Source organism: Plecotus auritus, assembly GCF_963455305.1.
Source record: "Plecotus auritus genome assembly, chromosome: 7".
NCBI lineage: Eukaryota > Metazoa > Chordata > Mammalia > Chiroptera > Vespertilionidae > Plecotus > Plecotus auritus.
In genome coordinates, this window is record NC_137774.1 from 48,515,625 (window position 1) to 48,543,002 (window position 27,378).

The window sequence follows — 27,378 nt, forward strand, 5'->3', positions numbered from 1 at the left end:
AGGGGCTCCCACCACTGCCACTGCGCTCACCAGCTGTGAGCCAGGCTTCTGACTGAGTGGCACTCCCCCTGTCAGAGCCCACTGACCACCAGGGGGCAGCTCCTGCATTGAGCGTCTACCCCCTGGTGGTCAGTGCACGTCATAGCGAGCAGTTGAGTGGCCTTAGCATATCATTAACATATTACGCTTTGATTGGTTTAACGAATAACCAGACACTTAGCGTATTAGGCTCTTATTATATAGGACTGTGGTCGGCAAACTGCAGCTCGTGAGTCACATGCGGCTCTTTGGCCCCTTGAGTGTGGCTCTTCCACAAAATACCATGGCCTGGGCGAGTCTATTTTGAAGAAGTGGCATTAGAAGAAGTTTAAGTTTAAAAAATTTGGCTCTCAAAAGAAATTTCAATCGTTGTACTATTGATATTTGGCTCTGTTGACTAATGAGTTTGCCGACCACTGATATAGGATAATTGACATGTAACATTGTGTACATTTAAGGTGTACAACATGGTGATTTGAAATACCCATATATTGCAAAATAATTAGCATGATAAGGTTAGTAAACACTTCCATCACCTCACATGATTAGGTGTGTGTGTGTGTGTGTGTGGTGAGAACTTCTAATATCTACTCTTAGCCACTTCCAAGTATATAATTCTTCTGCAATGTTAACTGTAGTCACCATGCTGTACATTACTTCCTCAGAATTACTCATTTTATAACTAGAAGTTTGTACCCTTTGACCCCTACACCCATTTCCTCCACCCACCTCACCCCACCCATCCCTGGCAAACACCAAAATATTCTCTCTTTCTATGGTTTGCTGTTTTTTCATTCCACATATGAGTGAAATCATACAGTACTTGTGTTTTTCTGTCTGACTTATTTCACTTAACAAACTGCTCTCCAAGGCCATTCATGTTGTCACAAATGGCAGGATTTTCTTCTTTTAATGGATGAATAATATTCCATTATATAAATACATTTTCTTACCATTTATCCATTGAAGGACACTTGGGTTGTTGCCATGACTTGGCTATTGTAAGTAATGCTCCAAATGAATATGGAAATGCACATATCTCTTCAAGATCCTGATTTCATTTATTACCAGTGTCTTTAATAGACACCTAAGAACGGATTCATCCAAGTGAGCAGCTTTCACTTCCTTCAATGGCACTGCCATCACTCACACAATTTTCAGCATTGTTATCATTTCCTTCAGAATCTTCTGCACATAGATTACTTTTTAGAGCTGAAAGGAGTCTTAAATCATCTACTAAATCTTTTATTACTTCCCTTTTTATAAATAAGGAAACTGAGGTTCAGAAACTAAGCCTGTCAAACCCACTCAATGGTGACAAATCTTCATCCATGGAGAAAATATTTTATTTTTTATAAACAGTAAAAATAACAAACAAAAAAGAAAGCCAATGGGAATGTTCATAAATAAGTTAATAAATAAAATATTTACTAGTATGCAAAAGGGAATCCAAATTTACCTGAAACAAAAATATCTATTCTCAACAAAAAAATAAAACACTAACTGATGCCAATAATGTGGCTATTAAGCTGGTAGCTGCTCCTAAACTTGTTCAGAAAGCACATCCAGGTTATACTGACAGATTCATAGGATGAATGTGTGCTCTCCCAGAGGCACTACTTTTAAAAAAACTAGTGACATGAAGCCTAAGCTTTTTCCTTTAACAATATTCCAATATGTCTAGTTCATTTGAATTACTGACATCAATATAAACTTTTTAGATAACTATTTTCCTGATTCAATACACACACACACACACACACACACACACACACACACACACACACACACGGATGTGGGTAGACCGGGTACAGGAGGTGAGAGAGAGTATTGTTGCAGAAAATTTAGAAATAGTTACACAGTTGACCCTTGGACAATGCGGGTGTGAACTGCACAGGTCTACTTATATGAAGATTTTCCAGTTGACCTGCTCAGTTCAAACCTTCGTTGTTCTAGGGTTCACTGGTGGTGGGAAATCTGCGTATGTGGGATGCTGACTTAAGTTATATGCAGACTTTCGACTGAGTGGCCAGTTGGCACTCCTAACCCATGTGTTATTCAAGGTCAACTATAATCACACAGAAGAAAACAATCACTCATCGTCCCTACCAGGAGAAATCAGCCAAATCTCCACCAGCTGGCCATGCGTCCTCCTTCCTACCTGACGTGTCCCTTCCTGTGGTCTCCAGGTGCTGACCCTGGCAAGCAACGAGAGGATCCCTCTGAACCCCACAATGAGACTCCTCTTTGAGATCAGCCACCTGCACACGGCCACGCCAGCAACCGTCTCCAGAGCAGGTATGGCCTCAGAAAGTAAAAACCAACTGTGCAGTTGAAGACAGGTGCCTCGAGCGATACGTATGATGGTGCTAGCTCTGGGGAAGCTCCAAACAGGAGCCAGGCATCGATCATCCTAACCTCTGGCCTCGTCCACAGTCCTAATCCACATCCACGAGGGTGAGCCAGTGTCTGAGGCCAGGCCCATGTGGAGTTCTTCATTCAGAAATGTGATGGGAGTGGGAAGGGAAATGGCCCTGAGCTGGACAACTGTCCTCAAACTAGGCAGCTTCCAGCTTCCATGTCAATGGAGATAACCACCCATTGCCAGTCTCGCTACATCCTGGTGGACAGAACAACTTCTACCTTAGCTTTCCTCTAGCCCCACTGCCAGCTCCCAGCAGAGACCAGAGGATGAGAGGACTGGTTTGGCCTCGACCGACATCAGACTCCCTATCAAGGATCCATGCCGAGGCTGGAAAACACAGGCCAGGAGGGTTCTCTCTCATACGCTGCATCTGTTTCCTAGGGCTGCTGCAACCAATCATCATGAACTTGTGGTTTTGAAAACAACAAAAATTTTTTCTCTCACAGTTTTGAAAGCCAGACACTGGAAATCAGATCAGCCTTTGAGGGAGACCCCTCCCTTGCATCTTCAGTCAGTCTTCCTCGGTTTAGGTCCCATGACTACAACCTCCACCTCCTGCTGCACGTGGCCTCTCTGTGTGTCTTTCCTCTTCTGTCTCATGTAAGGACCTTTGTACATATCCCACTCAGATACTCCAGGGAGAGCTCATCTCAAGACCCTTACTTATTACATCTGCAGAGGCCCTTTTTTCAGATAAAGTCACACTCCCAGATTCTAGGGATTAGAACGTGGACATATTCTTTTGAGGCCACCATTGCATCCACACTTCCACATCACGACACCTACTTCCAATCCATCACAGCCTTCTTTCCTCCTCGGCCTCAAGCTCCTTCTCAACACTGCCTTCCATTAGCTGATATCAGGCCATGGAGTTGATCCCAACAGCAACCCATTTGACCTCTCAGACCTTGGCCAGATCTCTGTTCTTTTTGAGTCCAGTCTTCTTCTAAACAGAGAAAATAACTCTCTGGGGTGAGAGCTATACTGACGTCCATAGAAAATTCTTTGACTATTGCCTGTGCTCACAGGGATCCTGTACATCAACCCGGCAGACCTGGGATGGAGCCCTCCAGTCAGCAGCTGGATCGACAAGAGGGAGATCCAGACAGAGAGAGCCAACCTGACCATCCTGTTTGACAAGTACCTTCCGACCTGCTTAGACACACTCAGAACCAGGTGAGCCAAGCAATAAGGAAGGTAGCAAGTTAAAGCAGCGTCAAAGCGCCTGCTGGCTCACACCTTGTGTCCCGCTGATGCTCTTTCTGTCCTGTCCCTGAAGTCAGACATCCCTAGAGCATTCCCCTCAAGCATGGCAGATGGCAAAGGGGACACACATGAGACTTACCATGGCTGCCAGGTCAATTCAGGCAGGAAGCAAGATGAGCGAAGAGGAGGAGGATTTGAAGTGCTTCTCGTGAGTGCCATGTGGGTGTATTTGAAGGAGGCCATAAGTTGGAATATCTGATCACAATTCTGAGGTCCTGCAGTTTGCAGGGCATGAAGCTGGCCCTCCTCCACGTCAGACCAACAGACCTAGAGGTGAAAATGACAGCTGTGACACGTGAGACCTACCTCCTGTTTCTGGCTGTGTATGTTCGTGGCCCAGATAGCACGGACTCAGCACAATGCATCAGTTGCCCGGGCCTGTCCTTCTGGATACTGTGCATTCACTTTTCCCCTTATGGGTTTGCAACAGCAAAAGCAGCAAACCCTGACCACTTATCACCTAAACAAGAGATTCATTACTTTTCATCAAAAGGATACTTATTATAGCAAGACTATGGTGTCTGCAGAGAGAGGTTCCAGTGTTCGGAACCTGCTTTAATTCTACACTCTTCTTGCCAGTTGATGCATCACCCATGGATCAGGCACCCAACCCTGAATCAGCCAAGCTCAACCCTCAGAGCTGGGAGGCAACGGGACTCAGAGATCTAACCAAGTTCCTGGAGATTTAGCAAGTTAGGTGCAGGATTGCTTTTCCCGGAAATTAAGTCCCTCACTCAAAGTGACCCTTGCTCCTCATCGTTGGTCTGTCAATAAGATGGAGTATTTAGGGAGAAGTCTCCCATGCAAGGGGCCCGAAGCACTCCTATTTCACATGCCCTGCCCCACACCCTATCAAATCCACCATGCTAAGAATCTACATTGTAGATACAAGAGCTGAAGTGCCTTGAGGTCCCTCAGCATCACAGCTGGTTAGTAAAAGGCACTTACTTCAGAGTCTTCTGTGTTATTCATCACGGTATTGTGATGCCGGCTTCATGTGGCCCTGAGACTGGAAGCTGTGTGACGTCAACACAGACTAATTCTTCTATTGGACAGAAGTCTTCATAACAGGTGATTCTAAAGTGCCAACTGGTGGTCACTGGTGCCATTCAACGCCCACAGTAATCCCCAACTTGGGGTGCAGTGAAGAAGGAAACTTTATTCAGTGCAAACAGCTCGATTGTGAAACAGCACAGCTGTGAGGTGGCTCTGGTGCCAGGCCCCTCTCAGCTGGACAGCTCTGCTCTTCCCTGCTCCACTCTGCTCCGGCCTGCCCTGCTCTTCCCTGCCCTGCCCTCTCCACTCTGCCCTGCGCTGCCCTGCCCTGCCCTGCCCTCAGCTGGTCTTCCCTGCCCTCAGCTGGTCTACCCTGCCCTGCCCTGCTCTTCCCTGCTCTGCCCTGCCCTGCCCTTCCCTGTGCTGCTCTGCCCTGCCCTGCGCTGGTCTGCTCCCCTCCAGCCTGCACTGGTCTTCCCTACCTGAGCTGGTCTGCCCTGCCCTGCTCTGCTCTGCCCTGCCCTGAGCTGGCCTGCTCTGGTCTGCTCCTTGCTGCTCTGCTCTGGCCTGCACTGGTTCACTCCGCTCTGGTGAGACATCCTCAGTGTTTCAGCTCAGCTGGAGAAATCAGTCCTAGGTGGAATGGGAAAGTGCACTCTGAACCACAGGGGAGCTGGCTTATACAGACAGAAGTCACCAACCCTGGTCCCTGCTTAGTCTGTCTTTAGGCAAATGAGGACTCTAAAGCCTCACCATTTGCTTGGTCCAAAAGGCATTGTCCTGAATAGAGCAGCTCTGATTGGAGAGGGAAAGCCTCAGTCCTATTGGTAGAAATAGGAATCCAGGAACTCTTTTGAAGGGCGAGCAGGACACAGAGCAGATAGGCAGTTCAGTACAGAGACCGGCAGCTCAGTGCAGGCCTCTCCCTGAAGTGCAGTTGATGTGAGAGGCCTTGTGTAGACGTGGCTGCCAGGCTCGGTTTTGAGCCCAGTCAGCCCCCAGGAGTCCTTCTTACTAGGCATCTTCTTCCTCAGGGCCCACCATGGCATCTGAGCATCTGATCACTTCTAGTCACACAATCTCTCTCTCTCTCTCTCTCTCTCTCTCTCTCTCTCTCTCTCTCTCTCTCTCTCTCTCTCTCCACACACACACACACACAAAGACACAATACTTTTTTAAAAACTCAATAAAAATTTTTAAAAAACAAACTCCACAGAAAATGAAAGCCCCTCCCCCTGCCGCAGCTCCGCCACCTCCATGGGAAAGGGCGTGTCCTTGACTTCTCTCCTTACTCCGCCAGTCGCCCCTCACAGCTGTAGCTTCTGTCTCCTCGGGGTTGAAGAGAGACAGAGAGAAGAGAGGAAGGAGCAGGGAAGGTCTCACCGCGTGGAACCACAGTTGGGGCCTCAGTGACCCCAACTGGCAGATCTGGAAATCTGACTCTTTCTCTTTGGAAGCTTTTTTGAGTTCCCTGGGCCCCTCCTTGTCACTGGGGAGCTCCTTTGTGCCTTAATGTCACTGTCTCTCCATCAGCCCATCATGCTCCCTCTCCATTAGCTCCGCATGCAGGCTCCTCAGGGAGGCCCGCCTCCCCAGCATCTGGCAGAACCTGACATGCCCAGATCCGGGAAGTACTCACCCTCCTCTGCCTTGCATGCTGGAGCGCAGGCCGCCCAGCAGCACCCTCTCTACACCCGCTAGGATGAGCGGGCCTCTTCAGGGTTTCCAGGCACAGGTCCTTGGCCACCTCAGAGCTGTCCTGTTGAAGCCCCATTCTCAGCTCTCATTTTGGGGAAACCCCTGCCTTCCCTGTGAAAGGGAACACTCATTGCATACCAACCACTCCTTACAAAATCCTATATGCTCATTTCAGCCCCTCAGTGTCCCCCACTTTGCTCATCTATCCCCTTGAGAAGATGAGAGGTCAGGGTAGCAGAGCCTGGGATCTCAGTTTCTAATGTGAGAGTGGTTGGCCCCTTATTTGTCTTGGTGTCTCATCCAAAACACAGCTAGGGAGGATCTGTTTTGACATTCTGCTACAAATATATGTCAAAGGGATGAAGGAAAGCCCATCAAGTACTCAGATTTCTCACTGCTCCTGGGAGTAATATATGGACTGTGAGAGCACTTCAGAGCATTGTTGTAAAGATGGGGACCAGATGAAAAACAAGCCGAACACAAAACACTGAGGATAATGGGACGCTATGAAACCCTTAGGCCCAGTAAATGACTTCTAAGGTGTCAGTCAATGGCGTTGCTCATTTTATAACAGTGAACCCTGCCTCTGTGCAGTCTGGGAGCTCATCTTCCCACAGCAGGTGGCCATGTGGGCAGGCGTGCAGGAGAGGCTGAGTGGGTGGGTACTTGGTGCACTCTGTGTGTATGCGTGGTGGGAAGAGTATGCCTGTGTGTGCGTGCGTGTGCATGTGTGTACATGTTTGTGTATGTGTGTGCACACATGCTCCTGCTCCCTTGGGCATAGATTCACCTTTGTGCATCTCTTGATATCGGCCTTTCAGTCAAGACTTCCAGGCCAAGGTTAAAAGTACAAAATCAGAGGAGAAACCAAGATGGCAGCATAGGAGAACACCTAAACTGCTGCCTCACACAACAATTTCAAAACTACAGCTAAGAGACAAAACGGACATCATCCAGAACCACAGGAAAGCTGGCTGAGTGGAAATTTTACAACTAGAAGGAAAGAGAGGGGCACACGGAGACTCAGAGGAGCTGCAAAAAGCTGAGGTATGGAGACACACGCGCAGAGAGGACGGGCGGCTGAGTGCCTGGCTAACTTTCTCTAGCGGGAGAGAGACAGAAGCTCCCAACTGCACTGAACCCCAGTTCCGACTGCACTGAACCCCAGTTCTGGGTGAGACCCTGGGGACCCAGACTCATACGGGGGAAGTCTGGACTGTCGGGAAAAGAGAGGAGTGCATGGAAACTCAGGGGAGCCGCGAAAGGCAGAGGTCTGGAGGCGCACGCACGAGTGCGCGCAGAGAGAACTGTCTGCTGAGTGTGCCGCTGGCTTTCTCTAGTGGGAGGAAGGCGGAACTCCCGAATGCGCTGAACTCCAGTTCCGGGCAAGAATCTGGGAATCCAGATTCATTGGGGGAGAAACTGGACTGTCTGGCAGCAGGCGAAACTCAAGGGCGGCTTTCTCTCAGAGGTGCTTGCAGCGATTACTGAGGGACACTGAGACACAGGGGCCTCATAGGGCAGGGCAGACGGGAAGCCAAGGCTGTCTGCTCAGCCCTGAGACTCCGCCCCATCCAAGCTGAGCACAGAGGCTTTTGCAATTTTGCAAGTCTTGTCTCATAAGGCTGTCTCCAACACAGAAGTTCTCCTGGCGTAGACACAGCTGATCCTCACAGCCAATTGGCCTGGAGGTCAATTTCTCCAGTGATACCAACAACAATCAAGACTTAACTACAACAAAGCTGTACACACAGTCCACAAAGGGGTGCACCAAGAGTGTCCACCTCAGGTAACTGGGGAGGCTGAGCCACTGGGCCATATAGGACACGTAGCACACAAAGCTACTCTACCAACTCAGGGAAGCAGCGAAAATGCAGAGACAAAGAAACAGATCACAAACGAAAGAAATGGAAGAAAGCAAATGACTGGATATAGAGTTCAAAACCACGGTTATAAGGTTTTTCAAGAATTTCCTAGAAAAGGCCGATAAATTTAATGAGACCCTCGAGGATATGAAAAAGGACCAACTAGAAATTAAACATACACTGACTGAAATAAAAAATATTATGCAAAGACCTAACAGCAGACTAGAGGAACGCAAGAATCAAGTCAAAGATTTGAAATACAAAGAAGCAAAAAACACTCAACCGGAAAAGCAAAAAGAAAAAAGAATCCAAAAATTTGAAGATAGTGTAAGGAGCCTCTGGGACAACTTCAAGCATACCAACATCAGAATTATGGGGGTGCCAGAAGAAGAGAGAGAGCAAGATACTGAAAACATATTTGAAGAAATAATGACAGAAAACTTCCCCCACCTGGTGAAAGAAATAGACTTACAAGTCCAGGAAGTGCACAGAACCCCAAACAAAAGGAATCCAAAGAGGACCACACCAAGACACATCATAATTAAAATGCCAAGAGCAAAAGACAAAGAGAGAATATTAAAAGCAGCAAGAGAAAAACAGTTAATTACCTACAAGGGAGCATCCATACAACTGTCAGCTGATTTCTCAACAGAAACTATGCAGGCCAGACGGGAGTGGCAAGAAATATTCAAAGTGATGAATAGCAAGAACCTACAACCAAGATTACTCTACCCAGCAAAGCTATCATTCAGAATTGAAGGTCAGATAAAGAGCTTCACAGATAAGAAAAAGCTAAAGGAGTTCATCACCACCAAACCAGTATTATATGAAATGCTGAAAGGTACTCTTTAAGAAGAGGAAGAAGAAGAAAAAGGTAAAGATAAAAATTATGAACAACAAATACATATCTATCAACAAGTGAATCTAAAAATCAAGTGAATAAAAAATCTGATGAACAGAATAATCTGGTGAATATAATAGAATCAGGGCCATAGAAAAGGAGTGGACTGACAATTCTCAGTGGGGAAGGGGTGTGGGGGGTGCGGGAAGAGACTGGACAAAAATCTTACACCTATGTATGAGGACAGTGGGTGGGAGGTAAGGGCAGAGGGTGGGGTGGGAACTGGGTGGAGGGGAGCTATGGGGGGAAAAAAGAGGAAAATTGTAATAATCTGAACAATAAAGATTTATTAAATTTTTTTTAAAAAAGTACAAAATCAGGCCAGCTCAAAGTCACAGAGGTACATTTTGGAAGAGGAACTCCACCAAGTAAGGCATGATAGTATAAAACAGCCATCTATCCCAGCCCGCTCTGCCCCCCAGAGGAGACCTGGCCCCGGAGAAAATGTTTCCAATGTGTTTTAATTGTCAGACCTTTGTGCTGAAGTTACAGAACCTCCGAATTACCCCCACCTGTACATTGCTGCTTTTTGACAATTAAAGAAACTGTGAAGGGAGTGAAACTGCTGAGATTTTTACTCGGGTTGCAGCTGGTCCATTCCCAAGGAGCAAGAGGGGATCATCAATGTTCAAAAAAGGGGAGAGGGGAGGGGGCGGGCATCAGAGAAAAGACAGATGAGGAAGGAGCCTTCTCAGGAGCACTTTGGGCCCTTCCTTACAAAAGAAGCTGATACAAAACTAGCTGATGAGAATGAAGGTTCAGGTAACACCACGGTCCTCTAGATTCCCAAAGAACTTGACAACTCATGAGTCTGTCAGACCCATAGCTGTCCAACAATGCCTCTAGGGTGGAAAAGCCAGGGTTTTTGAGCGTACCGGGTCTCTCTCTGCAGGTTTAAGAGGATCATTCCGATCCCAGAGCAGAGCATGGTGCAGACACTCTGCCACCTTCTCGAGTGTCTCCTGACCGAGGAGAACATCCCCGCGGACTGCCCCAAGGAAACCTATGAGCTCTATTTTGTGTTTGCTGCCATCTGGGCTTTTGGCGGAGCAATGGTCCAAGATCAGGTAAGAGACTGTGCTGAGGTTGACACTCACATCCAGGTCCACCCTGGCAAAAACTGGTCTTCCGGAAAGGATGTGAAAGACAGGACAGCTAAATGTCAGAATTCACACAAACACAGCAAACTGTTTTGTTATCTACCCACTGCTCTGCTGAAGTCACTAGTCCCCATAGAAGGGCCCTATGATGTGAGATACGGGATTGGAATGTATTTGGAGTTCTCACTTTTCAAGTTGGTGACCATGGATTTCACGGAGAGTTGCAGTGTTGGAGTTTGACCAAGTAGAGGTATGAGTACAGAACTTTTCAAAGTGATGTGTGTTTTATAGGCAAAATGACATTGTGCTGTAGAAGTTTGAATAGGAGGAATCCCTTTAGCCTTCTAAGTATCTCCCAGAACAACCAGACCAGCTTAACCATCCTGCCCTCGAACTCCTGAAAGAAAGATCTTTTCATAGAAGGTTGGACCAAATGTTTATTGACGTCTGGGAGTAGAAAACCAGTGTAGCATCTGTCTCATGGAATTGGCTGCTGTAGCTTCATGCTCTTTGAGGGTTGGCTTGCAGTATCTTGGCATCCTCTTCCCTAAAATTTCCTGCATTCCCAGTCTTGTTCTTCACTTAGTTTCCTCCAAATACAAGGCAGTTTATATACCAGTAGAAACAACATATTCAAAATCATGCAGATCAGTCTTTTACAACTGACTCTGGCTGTCAGGAAATATCATGTAGAGGTTAAAAAGGCGGACTCTAAATTTGAATTGTCACTCTGCCACGTAGTATATAGGGGACAGTGGCAAGTAACTTAACCTCTCTCTACCTTATTCTCCCCTTGTGTACAAAGGAGATGAGGGTGACCAGAGTGGGATGTTTGTGAGGATTAAAGGGATAACTGTTCTAATTGCCCAACATAGATATGGGCAAAGCACTTAGAATGGTGTTGCACACGTATGTGCTTATTATTAATATTATAAATATTCAGATTTTGAATATTTAGAAACTGACTCAGTTTCATTATCTTGGAGCCCCTCTCACAGCAGGGGACTGAACCAGCTGCAGTTGCTGGCAAGTTATCCTTTGTTCTTTCTGATCTGGGTTGATCGTGGGCTCTTTTGAGGAGAGAGGTAAAAAGTTTCAGCCTCCCAGGGCAAAGGCATTTTCTAAGAATCCAAACTAGAGGTGGCTTGGAGAATTAACAATTAATTTAGAATTAGCAATTTATCTATTTTCTATTTTCACAGGCTCTGCTTGTAACATCCACCCCAGCTCTCATCATCTCCTAACATGTTCCTTAGTGCTCAAAACTCAGAAAGCAATTCTCACAGGCTTCGGGGTGACTATCTTTCTCCCTCTCCCTCTCCCTCTCCCTCTCCCTCTCCCTCTCCCTCTCCCTCTCCCTCTCCCTCTCCCTCTCCCTCTCCCTCTCTCTCTCCCTATCCTCTCTCTGATGCTCGATGCTCATGGGAAGGGGAAGTCTGCAGGAGGGTGCCTGGATGGGAGCTTCACACTTGAGACTCTCTCCTGTCGGTCCCACAACCTTGGAGCTTCTTTGACCTCTCTGCATTTCCCTTTTGAAGCGAGGGTGCAGTGATGCAGCAGGATGGATGAGACCTCGCTGGAATGCAGGGATCCAGAATGCATAGTTATTGCTTCCCATCGATAACGCTCCTCAGGCTGCTGAAATGTCAGACAGCAGCCACTGCTGGGCTTCTCTCCCATGTTGGTGCCGAGCAAGCAGTGGGGTATCAAGATAAAGATACTTGGTCAATTTTTTCTGTTTCTGTATAGAAAAAATTTCAATCCACTCAACTCTTTGAAGGCCCGGGAGAAAGCATCTCTCCAGGCATCTCAGGCTCTGGAGCCCACGGAGCTGCAGGCAGCAGCGCTGGCACATGGGAGAGGACAAAGGCGAGAGCTTTCAGCAGCAGGGAGTATCCAAAACTCTTGCACCCGCATCCCAACAACAAAAATTGTGTCTAAATTGAAAAGTCAGAAGTTGGCCAAGATATGTACATCATGAGCACCAATGGTGCTTACATTTAAAAAGAAGAAATACAAAATAGAGCCCATAGTGAATAGCAGACACAATAAAAATAATGTGGGGGGTGCTGGCTAAATACTTTACAGCAATTGCAGAAAATGATCTCTCGGAAGCGAATGAGCTCTCAGAGAGCCCAGGATTGGGAGACCAGAAACCTGTGTGCAACCCCACTTCTGCCATAAGCTTCTAGAGAGCTATAACCTTTGGAACCTTTATCTTTTCAGATATAAAACAGGACTGGTTCTCACCAGCCAGAACTTAGAGCATTTTGAACATTAAGTGAGGTGATGTCTTGTCCAAAACTCTGCCACAGCGTGACAGTCCAGCCTAGTGTCATCAAGTTCAAAGGGCAGGAGGGGACCTGAGAATCTTCAGAATCCAAAGGAGACAGGGATTTCAGAAGGGGCCTCTTCACTGAGGTCATCGCTGGAGAGACACCCAAATTGTCGAACTGAGAAAGGGCTGTGGATGTTTCAGCAAAGGCAGCCTTGTCCTTAGAGAGTCCAGTTATAGCGGGAAGTGGGCTTCCCAGGTTACTGGAGGGTGAGACGGTGTTGAGCAGTCCAGAAACGGGGCGGCTGGGGTGAGGACTGGGGGTGAGGAAAGGACATCCCCTTCCTTCTAAAGATGGCCTTCTTGGGTTTTCACTATCAACTTAAAACCTTGTTTTCAAAAGAAGTTAAAGGTCTTCAAGAATTTTATCCATAAGTTAGAAAATAGTGGTTTCCCCCCCACTAAGGGATTGAGAAGATAGTGTTCCTTGACTCTGAATTCAAATCACAATAAGAGCAGCAAACAAATCTGTTTTACCTTAAGGCCCATTTCCATTCTCGTTTTAAAGCAAAAGAATGCAATTCTACTTATCTAACAGCAAAATGAGGAGTGCCAATTCTTCCAAGCCCAGACTCATTGCCACACACTGGCTTCCTGGTCTGTCCAACCTTTAAACTCCAGCTTTGTTCTGTCCTCCAAGGACATTTCCTAAAATGCCCAATGTGGGCCTCTTTCCTTTTTAGGATTGTTCCTAGGTCTGTGTGTCTGGAGTGAGTTTGCTCCCCCAGTGTGTGTGTGTGCGCGCGTGTGGATGTTTTCGCTTGGGCACAATAAGATAGTTTGAGTACTCTGGGTGCACAGCCCCATCCTTAAGGCTCATGGTTTAATATGCATGCATGTAAATATGTCTCCACATATTCCTGTCAGAAGCCCCGTAGAGCTTTCTCTGCCCTGCTCCTGGATTTTAAAATTTTAGCCCTTGAAGGAACATTAGAGACTTTCTTTTCTAGGATCCTCATTTTACAGATGAGGAAACAAGCACAGACAGCAGGAATTTCCCTGTGGTTACGGACCTGACTCCCTCTGAGTCTTCTTACTCAACCACCCTTTCGTTCATTTCATCCCTGGCTGCCGTGCTGGGCATTGCTCAGTCTCAGGAGTCAATCAATCCCTTTGGAATTCTTGACCACACTTGCCATCCTGTGGTCGTGGGCTGTCTCCTCCATGTTTTTATACTTCCCTCCCTTCACCTTCCACCCTGCCATGGCTCTGAGATGGGCAGGTGCTGGGAAGCTCAGCTGTGTGTTCAGACAGGCACTCGCACGTGTGCTCAGGAGGCCCTACTCAGCCGCGCCTGGTTCAGGCTGGTCCTGGGTAGCGCAGCATCCTTCCCGGAGGAGCCGGACCATCAGGTGGACCTGCACAAGGGGAAGCATGTGTTCCTCCCTGGCCTCTGCCTGATGCCAGGATGGCCTGTCCAGGCTCTCGAGTTCTGAGAGCCGGATGTGCACCTGCTCTGTGTTGCAGCTTGTGGACTACCAGGCAGAGTTCAGCAAGTGGTGGCTGGCCGAGTTCAAGACCGTCAAATTTCCTTCCCAGGGAACTATCTTTGACTATTACATAGACCCCAAGACCAAGAAATTTGAGCCATGGTCCACACTCATCCCCCGGTTTGAATTTGACCCAGAGATGCCTTTGCAGGTGAGTGTGTGAGCGATCAAGGAAGTGCAGTCATCCCGAAGGTTGGCCATGGCTCTAGAAGCAGCCGCTTGCCAGCATCCAAGAGGTTTGGCCTTGCTGGGAACTGGTCACCTCTAGCTACTGCCTGTCAGTGGAAACCATAGGTGCAATGAAGCCACGAGTTTCCTCCCAGGGGCCAGGTCACTTGGTTACCAGACCCCACTGGCAACCTCGGGGGGACACAGGGCAGAGATGGCAGGGCAGAAGTTTCTGATGTACATTAGCAAGGCCTCGGGGAGGCAGACAGAGTTGGTAGGGGAGGGCAGGGATGCTCTCTACCCAGAGAATGAGTTTACAAAATGGTTTCCCTGTGGATATCAGGGAAGACCCTCCACCCGTGGTGGCAAGAACCACCATGGCAGCAGAATCCCTCTTCTAAATGCTCCAGAACATTTTGTGGTACATTTGTTTCTCCCATGAGCCCCAGGCACACTGATCAAGTTCCCATTCCAGGCTTGTCTGGTGCACACAAGCGAGACCATCCGCCTGTGCTACTTCATGGAGCAGCTCCTGCAACGGCGGCGACCGCTCATGTTGGTGGGGACCGCAGGCACAGGCAAGTCGGTGCTGGTGGGCGCTAAGCTAGCCAGCCTGGACGCAGAGGAATACCTGGTGAAAAACGTGCCCTTCAACTACTATACCACGTCGGCGATGCTGCAGGGTAAGGCGCCCAGAGGCGTGGAGGGGGGCTGTCTGAGTGGCCATGTCACCTGGCCCAGAACTGGAGTGCGTGGCAGGTGCCTGCTCACCCACTCGGCTGGACAGTGCAGCTCCTCCCACAACACCCTTCTGCCTCTCCCCTCCATTCTCTCCCACAGCACCTCTGTCCCACTTCCCCTGCACCCCTTAGCATGGTTCCCTCCCCCGATCCGTTCTCCCTGCACTCCTCTCCCACTTGCTGCCTTCCTCCAGTGTGGGAGCTCAACACAGAGCAGTTCACACCCTGATGACAAAAAAGCTGAAGACCCTTTGAGAGACTAACATGAGTTGTAGACTTCTGTCACCTGCTGTCTCTCGAGATCTTTCCATTCACCCCTCACATTTTAGAGATGGGGAATCTGAGGCTCAGGTAAAAGTACATGGCCGCCCACGGTCACCACCAAGCAGCCAGGCCGGTGTGGCACTTCCAGCCTCTGACAACACTGAACCAGCTTTTCCCTGGAAGAGGAACACAGGGCCTCCTAGTGGACATGGGATCTCCTAGTGGACATGGGCCTCCCTAGTGGACATGTGCCTCCTAGTGGACATGGCCCTCCTAGTGGACATGGGCCTCCTAGTGGACATGTACCTCCTAGTGCAGTGGTCGGCAAACTCATTAGTCAACAGAGCCAAATATCAACAGTACAATGATTGAAATTTCTTTTGAGAGCCAAATTTTTTAAACTGAAACTTCTTCTAACGCCACTTCTTCAAAATAGACTCGCTCAGGCCATGGTATTTTGTGGAAGAGCCACACTCAAGGGGCCAAAGAGCCACATGTGGCTCGCGAGCCATGGTTTACCGACCACTGTCCTAGTGGATATGGGCCCTCCTAGTGGATATGGGCCTCCTCGTGGACATGGGTCTCCTAGTGGACATGTACCTCCTAGTGGACATGGGTATCCTATTGGATATGGGTCTCCTAGTGGACATGGGTCTCCTAGTGGACATGTACCTCCTCATGGACATGGGTCTCCTAGTGGACATGGGTCTCCTAGTGGACATGTACCTCCTAGTGGACATGGGTATCCTAGTGGATATGGGCCTCCTAGTGGATATGGGCCCTCCTAGTGGACATGGTATCCTATTGGATATGGGCCTCCTAGTGGACATGGGGCCTCCCAGTGGACATGGGGCCTCCCAGTGGACATGGGCCCTCCTAGTGGACATGGGTCTCCTAGTGGATATGGGCCTCCTAGTGGATATGGGCCCTCCTAGTGGACATGGGTCTCCTAGCGGATATGAGCCCTCCTAGTGGACATGGGCCCTCCTAGTGGACATGGGTCTCCTAGTGGATATGGGCCCTCCTAGTGGACATGGGTCTCCTAGTGGACATGGGTCTCCTAGTGGACATGTACCTCCTAGTGGATATGGGCCCTCCTAGTGGACATGGTATCCTATTGGATATGGGCCTCCTAGTGGACATGGGGCCTCCCAGTGGACATGGGGCCTCCCAGTGGACATGGGCCCTCCTAGTGGACATGGGTCTCCTAGTGGATATGGGCCTCCTAGTGGATATGGGCCCTCCTAGTGGACATGGGTCTCCTAGCGGATATGAGCCCTCCTAGTGGACATGGGCCCTCCTAGTGGACATGGGTCTCCTAGTGGATATGGGCCCTCCTAGTGGACATGGGTCTCCTAGTGGACATGGGTCTCCTAGTGGACATGTACCTCCTAGTGGATATGGGCCCTCCTAGTGGACATGGGTCTCCTAGTGGACATGGGTCTCCTAGTGGACATGTACCTCCTAGTGGATATGGGCCCTCCTAGTGGACATGGGTCTCCTAGCGGATATGGGCCCTCCCAGTGGACATGGGGCCTCCTAGTGGATATGGGCCCTCCTAGTGGACATGGGTCTCCTAGTGGACATGGGTCTCCAAGTGGACATGGGCCCTCCTAGTGGACATGGGCCCTCCTAGTGGACATGGGCCTCCCAGTGGACATGGGCCCTCCTAGTGGACATGGGTCTCCTAGTGGATAGGGGCCCTCCTAGTGGATATGGGCCCTCCTATTGGACTTGGTTCTCCTAGTGGACATGGGTCTCCTAGTGGACACGGGCCTCCTAGTGGACATGGGCCCTCTGGGTGTGGCTTCAGGTCCACAGGCTTATACAGGTGTTTCCCCTCCTCAGAGTCACTTCCTCCTGGACCCTCACTTACAGTAGGGTCTCCTTGGCTGGCTGGGACACGGGGCCAGAGAGTCTGGTCCACATCTTAACACTGCTTGGTCTAACCAACAGAGTTTATCATTTTTGTTCCTGGAAAGATACACTTCTACACTTATTTGCAAGCCTTACGTCCAACAAGGTGAGCATTCTAGTGTCTAACCAGGTTACCAGTTCTGTCCATTGACACCCATTCTTGCTATTTACTTACAACTATACTAATGATGACGATGATAATGACAATAATAACTAACATTTAGCAAACATTCACCAGGTATGTGTTAGGCACTAACTTAAGATTAGACTTTTACACATGTTTAAGTCACTTAATCTTGTACAGCCTTGTGAGGTATTTGTACCCCCATGTTACAAATGAGAAAACCAAAGCACAGAGAAGTTAAATAAGCTACTCCAAGCCACACAGCAAGTGGTGAAGCCAGGTTTTAAATCCACACAGTCTGACTTCTGTGTCTGTGCTCTGACCACTAGGCATACTGCCTCCCTAGTAAGAAAATACTTTGGAAACTGCAATAAATATTTGATGTTATTACTATTATCATTAGTCCTACTTAAGTATTCTAGAGTTGTTTTCTAGAATCCTGTTATGATTTTATATTGTAAAAAACCTTTTTTTGTTATCTTTATTGCTGCAAGTATTACAGATGCTTCCCTCTTTTTTTGTAAAAAATAAAATACTTTAGAGTCCATTTTCATAGTCAAGAAAGGTGATGAGCTTCTTACACCACCCAGACCTCTTACTCCTACTCTCGGTCTTTCACTGGGAGGACTCTCTCCTCCCCTCCTGTCGGAAAACAGAGAATTATTCCAAAAAGTCACAGTTGCAGTCATGTAGAGTCAGGATGAATGCTCACCTCTCCTGCAGTGAGACATACACCAAACACAGCACTTCCTGCCTCTTCTTAATTCCCTAGTGGCCGCTGGTCTGGTCCCACCTCTTACACCAGGGGGTGGGTGAAGCAGCTGCTGTCACCTCGCATGCAGAAGTGACCAGGGACTGGAGAGCACCCAAAGCCGTGGAGGGGCCGGAATACCTGTAACACCGTCCATGCTCAGACCCTTGACTCAGATGCCGACTTCCCTTCCTTGGGACCTCCTTCCTTCTACTCTCGTCAGAGTCCAAACAAGTTAGATTATTTGGCTTTTTAGCCTAAAACATTTTAGAAACAACAAAATAGCTCCTAAATGGAGAAAGTATGCTATCAACAGTTAGAAATGTGGGAGCCAGAGGCCAGTCAATGTCCAAGAGGAAATAAGAAACTTAAAAAGGACATGCAGGAAGTCAAAAGGTAGCTATTCAATTTAAACAAGAGGGAGACTGTCCCTCACCTCGTAAGCCCATTGCTTTGTGCAGCCCAGTGTGGTCATTGCTCTTGTACTTAGATCCTGTGTAACTATGAAAAGACTGCATGTAGTGTGGCATGGTCTGTACAGATGTGCAAAGTGCATGTTTACAATGTGTCCCTAATGGCAAGCAAAGGGAAATAGCCTAATTATCCATATGATGGAATGCTAAACATTATTACAAAGAATGAGGAAATTCTGTGTGAATTGAGTTGCAACTATTTCCAAAGCTTTATTGAGAAAAGAAAGATGCAGAACAGTATATACAGTATGCTCCAAATTCCGTTTAAAAAGAGATCTATGAAAATTTACACATATACACATATACATATACATATACAGTATATATGCCTAATATGCTAAATATCTGACTGATTAGTCAACCGGTTGACCGCTTAACCAGTCGCTGTGATGTGCACTGACCACCAGGGGCAGACACTACAACCAGTATGTTAGCTTGCTGTCGGGGTTCGGCTTATCAGGACTGGGAGAGACGGGCTGGACACACCCTGGAGCCCTTCCACAGGCCCTCTTCAGCCGGCCAACCTCCTGCGGTCCCTCCCCAGCCAGCCGGCTCCCATCGGCCCCGATAGGGACTGGGCCAGATGGCCCCGCTCAGCCCTGATTGCCAGCCAGGCTGAGGGACCCCATGTGTGCACAAATTCGTGCACTGGGCCTCTGTGTATCCAGTAAGATACACAAATTTATAACAATCGCCCCTGGCAAGAGGAACTGGATGCTGAAAGTGGGATGAAGAATTACTTAAACTTTTTTTAAATTATGAAATATTTCAATCATGCAGAAATGTACAGAAAATAATATAACAGATGTCCATGTACCCACCACCCAGATTTCACAGATGTTAGCATTTGTATTTTTCTATGTATCTCAGCATTGTAAGTATAGACCACACTCCACCCCATCCCTTCCTTCTTCATGCCCCTCATTAACCCACTACTAAAGTTAATGTGTATCATTCCAAATTTACACTTTTGATACATATGTGTACCCACCAACATACAGTGTTGTATGCACTTAAAATTTACATATATATGACACTGTAACTTCCTTTGGCAACTTACTTTTTAAATCATTGTCTGTTTTGACACATGGAGATCTGTTTCATTGGTGTTCGCTGCTGCATAAAATTCCATTGTGTGTCTAAATCACAGCTCATTTATTCATTTACCTAATAAAAGGCAGCATAATTTTTTAACATTTTTCCCTTTAAAAAGCATTCCTAGTTTTTTGGTTTTCTTTTTGATTTTAGAGAGAGAGGGGAAGGGAGGGAGGGGAAAGAGCGAGAAAAGGGATCAAGCCCACATCCTGGGCATGTGCCCTGACTGGGAATCGAACTGCCGACCTCTCAGTTCTTGGGATGATGCACAACCACATGAGCCGCACCAGCAGCCAGGGCAGCACTTTTAGTTTTCATTAACATATAATACATGGCACATATTAAAGTACACAATTCATTAAGTTTTGAAAAATTTACCCGCTCATGAAAGCATCACTACAAGTGAGATAATGAACATATCCGTCACCTCTGAAAGCTCCTATGTCCCTCGGTAATCCCTCTCTCTCACCCAGCTGCCACCCACCCCTCCCCCGATTCCTAGGCAACCGTGATTGGTTTCTGTCACAATAGGTTACTTTGCATTTCCTAGAATTTTACATAATGGAATCATACAGCATGTACTTGGTTTTGTCTGGCTTCTATTACTCAGCATGAATTTGAGATTTAGCCACATTGCTGAGTGTGTCAATAGTTTATTCTTTTCATTCCTAAATAGCAAGATAAAATATGCAAAACACTCAGAGTGATTACCGGCATACGATAAGTGCTTATTAAATGGAAGCTGTTATTATTATAATATTATAATCCTTTTCAAGTTTTAGAATCTATAAATACTATACAACAATTTCAAAGCCCCAACTGCCAAAACAAAAGGAACACAAGCAAACCCCTTTTGGCTTGAAAGAGAAGTCGGACATAAACTATGCTAAAACAAAAATAATGTTTTTGGAAGAAATGTTCCACTTCTCAAATGGCAATAACTCCACCCAGCAGGTTAATTCATCAAGGCCCCAGGGGAATATTCCACAGCTCACTCATTTTCCTCAAAATCAGGTATTTTTTACTAGAGAAAGTAGCTGCTTGGTAATCTCTGCACCTCTCTGCTCTCTCCTATATCAGCTCTGGGGCCTCCACTGAGCACTTTCCTAAACACAGACTCAGAACTGCTTTAAATACAGGTGGGGTTGTAGTTCCAGGGATTCACATGGCTCACCAGTGTGGATAGCACATGCTTTACTGAATGTTTCATTTAATCCTCCACACCCCATGACACGCTGTATGCATAATGCTTTTGAGTGCAAGAAAATCTGAGACTAGTGATGTAAACAAATTTTTTTCATGCAACAGGAGGTCTTGAGGTAGGCAGATGACAGTCTCCGTTTTCATAAGTGAGAAAATGAGGCCTGGTGCTGTTAAGTGACTTCTCTCAGAGTCACACGGTGAGTCTTATGTCAGGCTGTCTGCTGTCGAGCTGCAGTGGCCTCCCCTTTGATAACTGGAAGCCATAATCTGAATTTCCACAGAAGAGGCCAGCTTTGGCGAGGCGCTCTGCTGGAAAGGGGGAAGGGAGTATCAAAGTGTAAGGAAATGGAAAACAACATGTATTTTAGACAATAGAGAAACCATTCCATCAATTCGGTACCTCCAAATTAAGGAGCACAGTGCAGCAATTAAATCCAAGATTTGGGGATTTGACGGACCCTCCAGGCCTGAGCCTCCTCTGGCGGGCGCACCAAGAAGGCCGCTTCAGTGGGAGCGTGAAGATCGTGAGCCCAGTGGCCAGAGGCTGGACAAGGCCAGTCCGGCTCCTCCCAGGAGCAAGGCTCTCCTTGAGCTGGAGATTAACTGGGACCTCCAGGCCCAGCTGTGGAAGCTGAACGTACAGCAGCCGAGCCCACTGTAGGAACTTCAGAATGCCTCTTGTTTCAAGGAAAATGTTCCCAACACCAACAGACACGCCAGGGCCAAAGCTCCCACCCCCATGAGCTCTGCTGGCTCTGCCCCCTCTGCTAGTCACCATGGAGACGTGGCTGGGCGGTTCCACCCTCCAGGCTGTGAAAGGGTAGAGCAGGCTCCAGGGCTCTACCTGGAGAGGGGAGAGCCCAGAGACGGCTGAGCATCTTCCTGTGCCGACCTGGCAGGGACCATCGCTGGTCGATGGCTGGGAGCTGGCTGCCAGTGCCTGGTGGAGGGCGAGCTCGGGCGTGGGGGGACAGGCTGGGTGATGCTCGGGCACCGGTTCCCAGGACAACAGGGCCACGTGAGAGCCCCTAGCTGGGCTCCTGCTGCAGGGCAAAGGCCCTGCGGTGCACTTTGGACCAGGGCCGCCAAGGACCTGCGGGCCAGGCTGCACAGCCCAGGACCGGTCCCCGGTCCGCGGTGCCCCTCTGGGGCCAGGTGGGCATCAGGTGCTTCTCAAGGCTGCCTGGGTCAGGACCAGGCTGAGCTGTGATCCTGTGTGTGCTGGCTGGTGTGGCCTCCCACTGAGCTCAGACCCCAGAAATGGGGAGCCCTTGCCACGAGGGGCTTGGAGAGGCCGCCATCTGCGCCTGCAGCAGGCCCTTGACACCACCTCCTTGTCCTCTGCCGCTCTCGGTGACCTGTGGGTGGGAGTTTTCTGAGGCCTCCAGTATTCTTCCTCCATCGTAGCTTCCTTTAATTAGGAATGTTTTGAAGCCAGAGAAGCCAGCAAAGGCAGCAATGGGCTTACAATGGGTGTGATGAAGCTGGACCAGCAAATAAAAGAAAGTCCAAACCAGCAAAAAGTGGTCCTGGAGGAGACTGGGCTGCTAGTCAGTGAAACGTTCCTGGGCTGACACTGAACTTGTCTGGCAAGCCTCACCCACAATCGGAGGCGTGTCACGGGGAAGTGGGAAATCACCCACAATCGGAACAACTGTGCGCAGGGAAGTGGTGAGATCCACGAAACAGACAAGAGTTCGCTTCCACACACAGCTCTTGGAGGAGGAGCTGCAGTGGGACCTGAAGCAGCAGCTGGAGGCAGTGAGGGTCGTTCGCTCCTAAAGGAGAACAGCAGAGAAAGTTGCAGACGTGGCAGGAGGTGGAGGAAGCTGAGCTGAGCTGAGGCAGCTGCGAGGCCCACGCCTGGTTCCTCCAGGAAAGAGCATTGCTGGAAAGCAGCTGAGTGGGCCAGCCCAGCCGCTGGGAGAGAGAGGGGGGAGCTGAAGAGGAAGGCCAGCCTTTAGGTGGCACAGAGGCCTGCTACTGAGCTGTGCCATGGCCTCCGCACAGAGCCAGAGGTCACACAGGCCTTAGTGCAGCCGTGCCGGGAGGTGCGGGCCACCCAAAGCCGCTGGCAGAGGCAGAGGCAGCAGAAGCAGGAACAGTGGACTACGGAGCTGAATCGAGGGGACAAGGACTGCAGCAGGGTGCTCCGAAGACCACAGGCACCCCTTCCCTGGGCGCCAAACCCAGGACGGATCCCCAGGAATCCCTGCCTCTGCTTCAATAGGGCTGGTGCAGGTGCTCCAGGAATCTGGGCAGGAAGGCTTTGGATCTCATTGCTGCTGTGAAGAACCCACCATGATGTGCGAGTGTGAAGGGGGCTTTTTCCTACCAGTGGTCGGCAAACTCATTAGTCAACAGAGCCAAATATCAACAGTACAACGATTGAAATTTCTTTTGAGAGCCAAATTTTTTTAACTTAAACTTCTTCTAACGCCACTTCTTCAAAATAGACTCGCCCAGGCCATGGTATTTTGTGGAAGAGCCACACTCAAGGGGCCAAAGAGCCGCATGTGGCTCGTGAGCCGCAGTTTGCCGACCACGGTTAGCTGAACTGCTGGGTGTTGGTGTGACCAGCTTCCCTTAATTACTAGCAGGTGTTTCTTTCATTAGCTCTTAATCAGCAGGATGTTTGAAAACCTCCAGATAACCTCACACCATTTGCCAAACACTCACACATACCCCAGGTCCAGAAAAGCACCTTGAGGAAGAGAGAGGAAACCTGTGATTTATTTCATCTAGCTGAGTCAGACTTCTTTATAGAAAAAGCGCCTTTAAGGATAGCATCTCAGATTGATTTATATAGTGCTTTCTGCTCTATAAACATCAGTTTATCCTCATTCCTTTTGGCCAACTCAGCACAAAGGCAAAGTGTTTTTACGCTTTTTTTAAACTTCCTGCCAGTGACCATGTAGCTCCTCGCTGGTTTGCTCGCCAGTGAGATGGTCCTCGCCCAGCGAGGTCAGTCAGCTCGGTGACCTTCTGCCTGGCGCAGCCCTCACAGTGTTAGCCTTCAGTAAATCGAGGATGGAAGAGACAACAAAGGGGACGTGTGTATGTCACGTCAAGTCTTTTTAAAATGGTGTGAAGATATACCTCTAGATTCAGTGAGGTGGCTGAAGGCCTCTGCTTGTTTTAGGAAAATGTATCCAAAAAAGTTTTTAAGTATCTGGATGACTGTTTAGACTCTATTTCCCTAGCAACACCCTAAGTTCTAAGATGACAAGATTACTTCATGTTAAATATAGTAAGTACTTTAGTTTTAGGTCTCCTATTACATTTTATTACTATATGTGCACTTAAGAGTACATGAAATGCCTTTTGTAATTAACTTGTGCCATATATTTATGGCTTTTTAATGGAACTTGGATAGTATTTTAAATTAGTATAGACTTTCAGGGTGGGTGTTTTGTTGTTGTTGTTGCGTTTATGACATAGTAATGGTTAGACCAGTGATTTATTTAAATGCTGACTCCTAGTACAGAAATATAACCCCATATTTTAACATTGCTCTGCAATGTTATAAAATATAAACTTCAAAATAATTTTCTCGAATTTTGTTTTATTGATAGGTAAAATAATCCCTTTAAATTGGATAAAAAAATTATCCCTTGATGTGCCTTTAACTTCTTACTTTAACAATTTTTCTGTTAAATATGTAGTTACTTTATCAAACAAACTTTTTATTTTAAAAAAATAAAAGCCTGCTTGGATTAATTTTAAAAAATCAAGTTATTGGAGGTTATATATTATCATATAAAGATGTCTACAATATGCGAAATAAAAAATACAAGCAGAGCCCTAGCTAGTTTGGCTCAGTGGATAGGGCGTCAGCCTTTAGACCAAAGGGTCCCAGGTTTGATTCTGGCCAAGGCCACGTACCCTGGTTTCAGGCTCCCCTTGGGCCCTGGTCGGGACTCATGCAGGAGGCAACCAAACGATGTGTTTCTCTCACATCAATGTTTCTCTCAGTCTTTCCCTCTCTCTTCCACCCTCTCTTAAAGATAATTGGAAAAATATCCTCAGGTGAAGATTTAAAGAGAGAGAGAGAAAGAGAGAGAGAAATACAAGCAAAGCCTGGCTGGTGTGGCTCAGTGGTTTAGTGTCGACCTATGAACTAGAAGGTCACGGTTCAGTTCCTGATCAGGGCACATGCCTGGGTTGCAGGCTTGATCCCCAATGGGTGTGCAGGAGGCAGCCGGTCAATGATTCTTTCTTATCATTGATGTTTCTATCTCTCCCTCTCCTTTCCTCTCTGAAATCAATAAAAAATTTTTTTTAAAAAAATACAAGCAGAATCTGCAGCATAATTCTGATTTTATAAAGGAAAAATCTAACAGAGCAAATAGACTAGGATGAAATACACAGAAATATTGAAAGTAATGTTTATTAGTAGGTAAGAATTGTGGGTAATTTTCATTTTCTTCATTATTATTTTCTATGCTTTTTAATCATTATGTAGTAAACATGTATTTTTATAATCATGCAAAGTATGTTATTTTTTGAAAGAATAAACACAACTTAAGTCCTTGCAATATAACTAAAGCATCTTAATGTGAAAAAATTAGATAATGTGTAAGGAAATAGTTCAAACACAGGTACACAAATCATATCAATGCAAAGTAAGACATGATTAATTACTAATGTTCTCTGTCAAAACACAGTCAGGCAATGAGTGAACTGGGAATTTCTCAAGGACAGAGCCAGGTTGCAGTAATGTTTAAGAAGTAGTTTATAGTATGGGTTACATGAGGTAATCTGGGTTAGAACCTTGGCTTTACCCTCACTAGCTGTATGGCCTTGGATAAAGTCCCTTAGTTTCTCTAAGCCTCAGTTTGCTCATGTATTAAAAGATTTTTAAAAAGCTGATGACAAGCCCAGCCGGTGTTGTTCAGTGGTTGAGTGTCGACCTATGAACTAGGAGGTCACAGTTCGATTCCCAGTCAGGGCACACATGCCGGGGTTGCGGGCGATCCCCAGTGTAGGGTATATAAGAGGCAGCTGTTCAATGATTCTCTCTCATCATTGGTGTCCCTATCTCTCTCCCTCTCTTCTCTGTAAAAAATATTATTTTTTAAAAAGCTGATTACAATACTTTATAAGTCTGCTCTTACAGTAGGCGTCGATGGGATAATGCACGTCAAATCCTCGGTAGGGGAATGGTCAAGGACGTGTATATAGGTCGGGTTCCTAGCAGTGCTCCATGGACAAATGTCCTGCTCTACCATTCAGGGACTGGAGGGGTCAGTGGGACTGGACAGTCAGGGACATCCCTGGCAAGGGGTTGAGATGTTAGGGCTTACAAGGACTTTCTCCGGGTGATGTGAAAGAAGTGGTCAAGTCAGTATCCAAAGACCTGAATTCTAATTCCAGCAAAGCATTTAACCCACCTTAGCTTCTTTTACCTTAGTTACAAAATGGGGGTAATGGCCTTGGCTCTTTCCCTGCCTATTCCTGGGGCGCATTAAAATAATAAAATTCATTTATTTCTTCATTTAGTAAATGTTCTTCAACATCCTCCTTTATGCTAGATAACGTTCTCTGTGCTGGGGTATGACAATGAGAAAAGCAGAGAGATTTCCTGGCTTACAGAGTTTAGAGGGCAGAGGGGGTGAGACAATAAACAGAAAATTAGTGAAATATAGGATGTTAAGTACTCATACGTGTTATGGAAAAAAATGAAGCATGGACAGAAAATATTTTTTAAAAAATATTTTTTTACTGATTTCAGAGAGGAAGGGAGAGGGAGGGAGAGATAGAAACATCAATGAGAGAGAATCATTGATTGGCTGCCTCCTGCACGCCCCCGCACTGGGGCTTGAGCCCACAACCCAGCCATGTGCCCTGACCTCCTGGTTCATAGGTTGAATCAAATCTTGACCTCCTGGTTCATAGGTTGATGCTCAACCACTGAGCCACACTGATGGGAGGAGGTAGGGTGTAATTTTATATAGAGTGCCAGGGAAGGACTTATTGAGAAAGTGGCATTTGAGTACATACATGCATGAGGTAAGTAAGGAGCAAACGTTCCTAGCATTTGGGAGAAAAGGGTCCAGGTAGAGGAGGCATCCAGAGCAGAGGCCCCGAGGCAGCGAGTGTGTCAGACGCAGGGTGGCCCGAGCCGAGGGAGGGACCAGGGGAGCAGTGGGGGAGCAACATTGGTGTGAGGTCTGTGGGTGTAACCAGTCTGGCTTTTGCCCCAAGTGAGATGAGATGCCACTGAAGAGCTTTAAGCAGGGGACGGGCCCAACTGATGTATATCTTAGAAGGATGCCCACGCCTCTGTTTGGAGTATAGTGAAGGGAACCACGGTGGAAGGAGGAAGGCCATTTGGGAGATTTGATAGTTACTAGATGAGAGCCGGTACACAAGGATGGTGGCAGTGGAGACACTGATGTGAGAGAACAATTTCACTTTGATAATGAAATTGCTCTTCAAATATACGCTAGTGGTGAAACAGTGCTGGAGGAACATGGATAAACCGGTGAGTCGCAGGTGCACCTGCTATATACCATTCTAGCTGGA

At 47.4% G+C, this 27,378-nt stretch overlaps 1 protein-coding gene across 1 annotated transcript in view; it reads left to right on the top strand.

Annotated features, from left to right (window-relative positions):
* DNAH9 (dynein axonemal heavy chain 9) overlaps positions 1-27,378 on the top strand; it is a 362,400-nt gene that overhangs the window by 169,512 nt on the left and 165,510 nt on the right. The window contains exons 34-38 of the mRNA XM_080680625.1: positions 2,229-2,337; positions 3,493-3,640; positions 10,083-10,257; positions 14,093-14,266; positions 14,759-14,966. Coding sequence (XP_080536751.1) covers positions 2,229-2,337; positions 3,493-3,640; positions 10,083-10,257; positions 14,093-14,266; positions 14,759-14,966 — 814 coding nt within the window. The remainder of the gene's footprint in view (positions 1-2,228; positions 2,338-3,492; positions 3,641-10,082; positions 10,258-14,092; positions 14,267-14,758; positions 14,967-27,378) is intronic.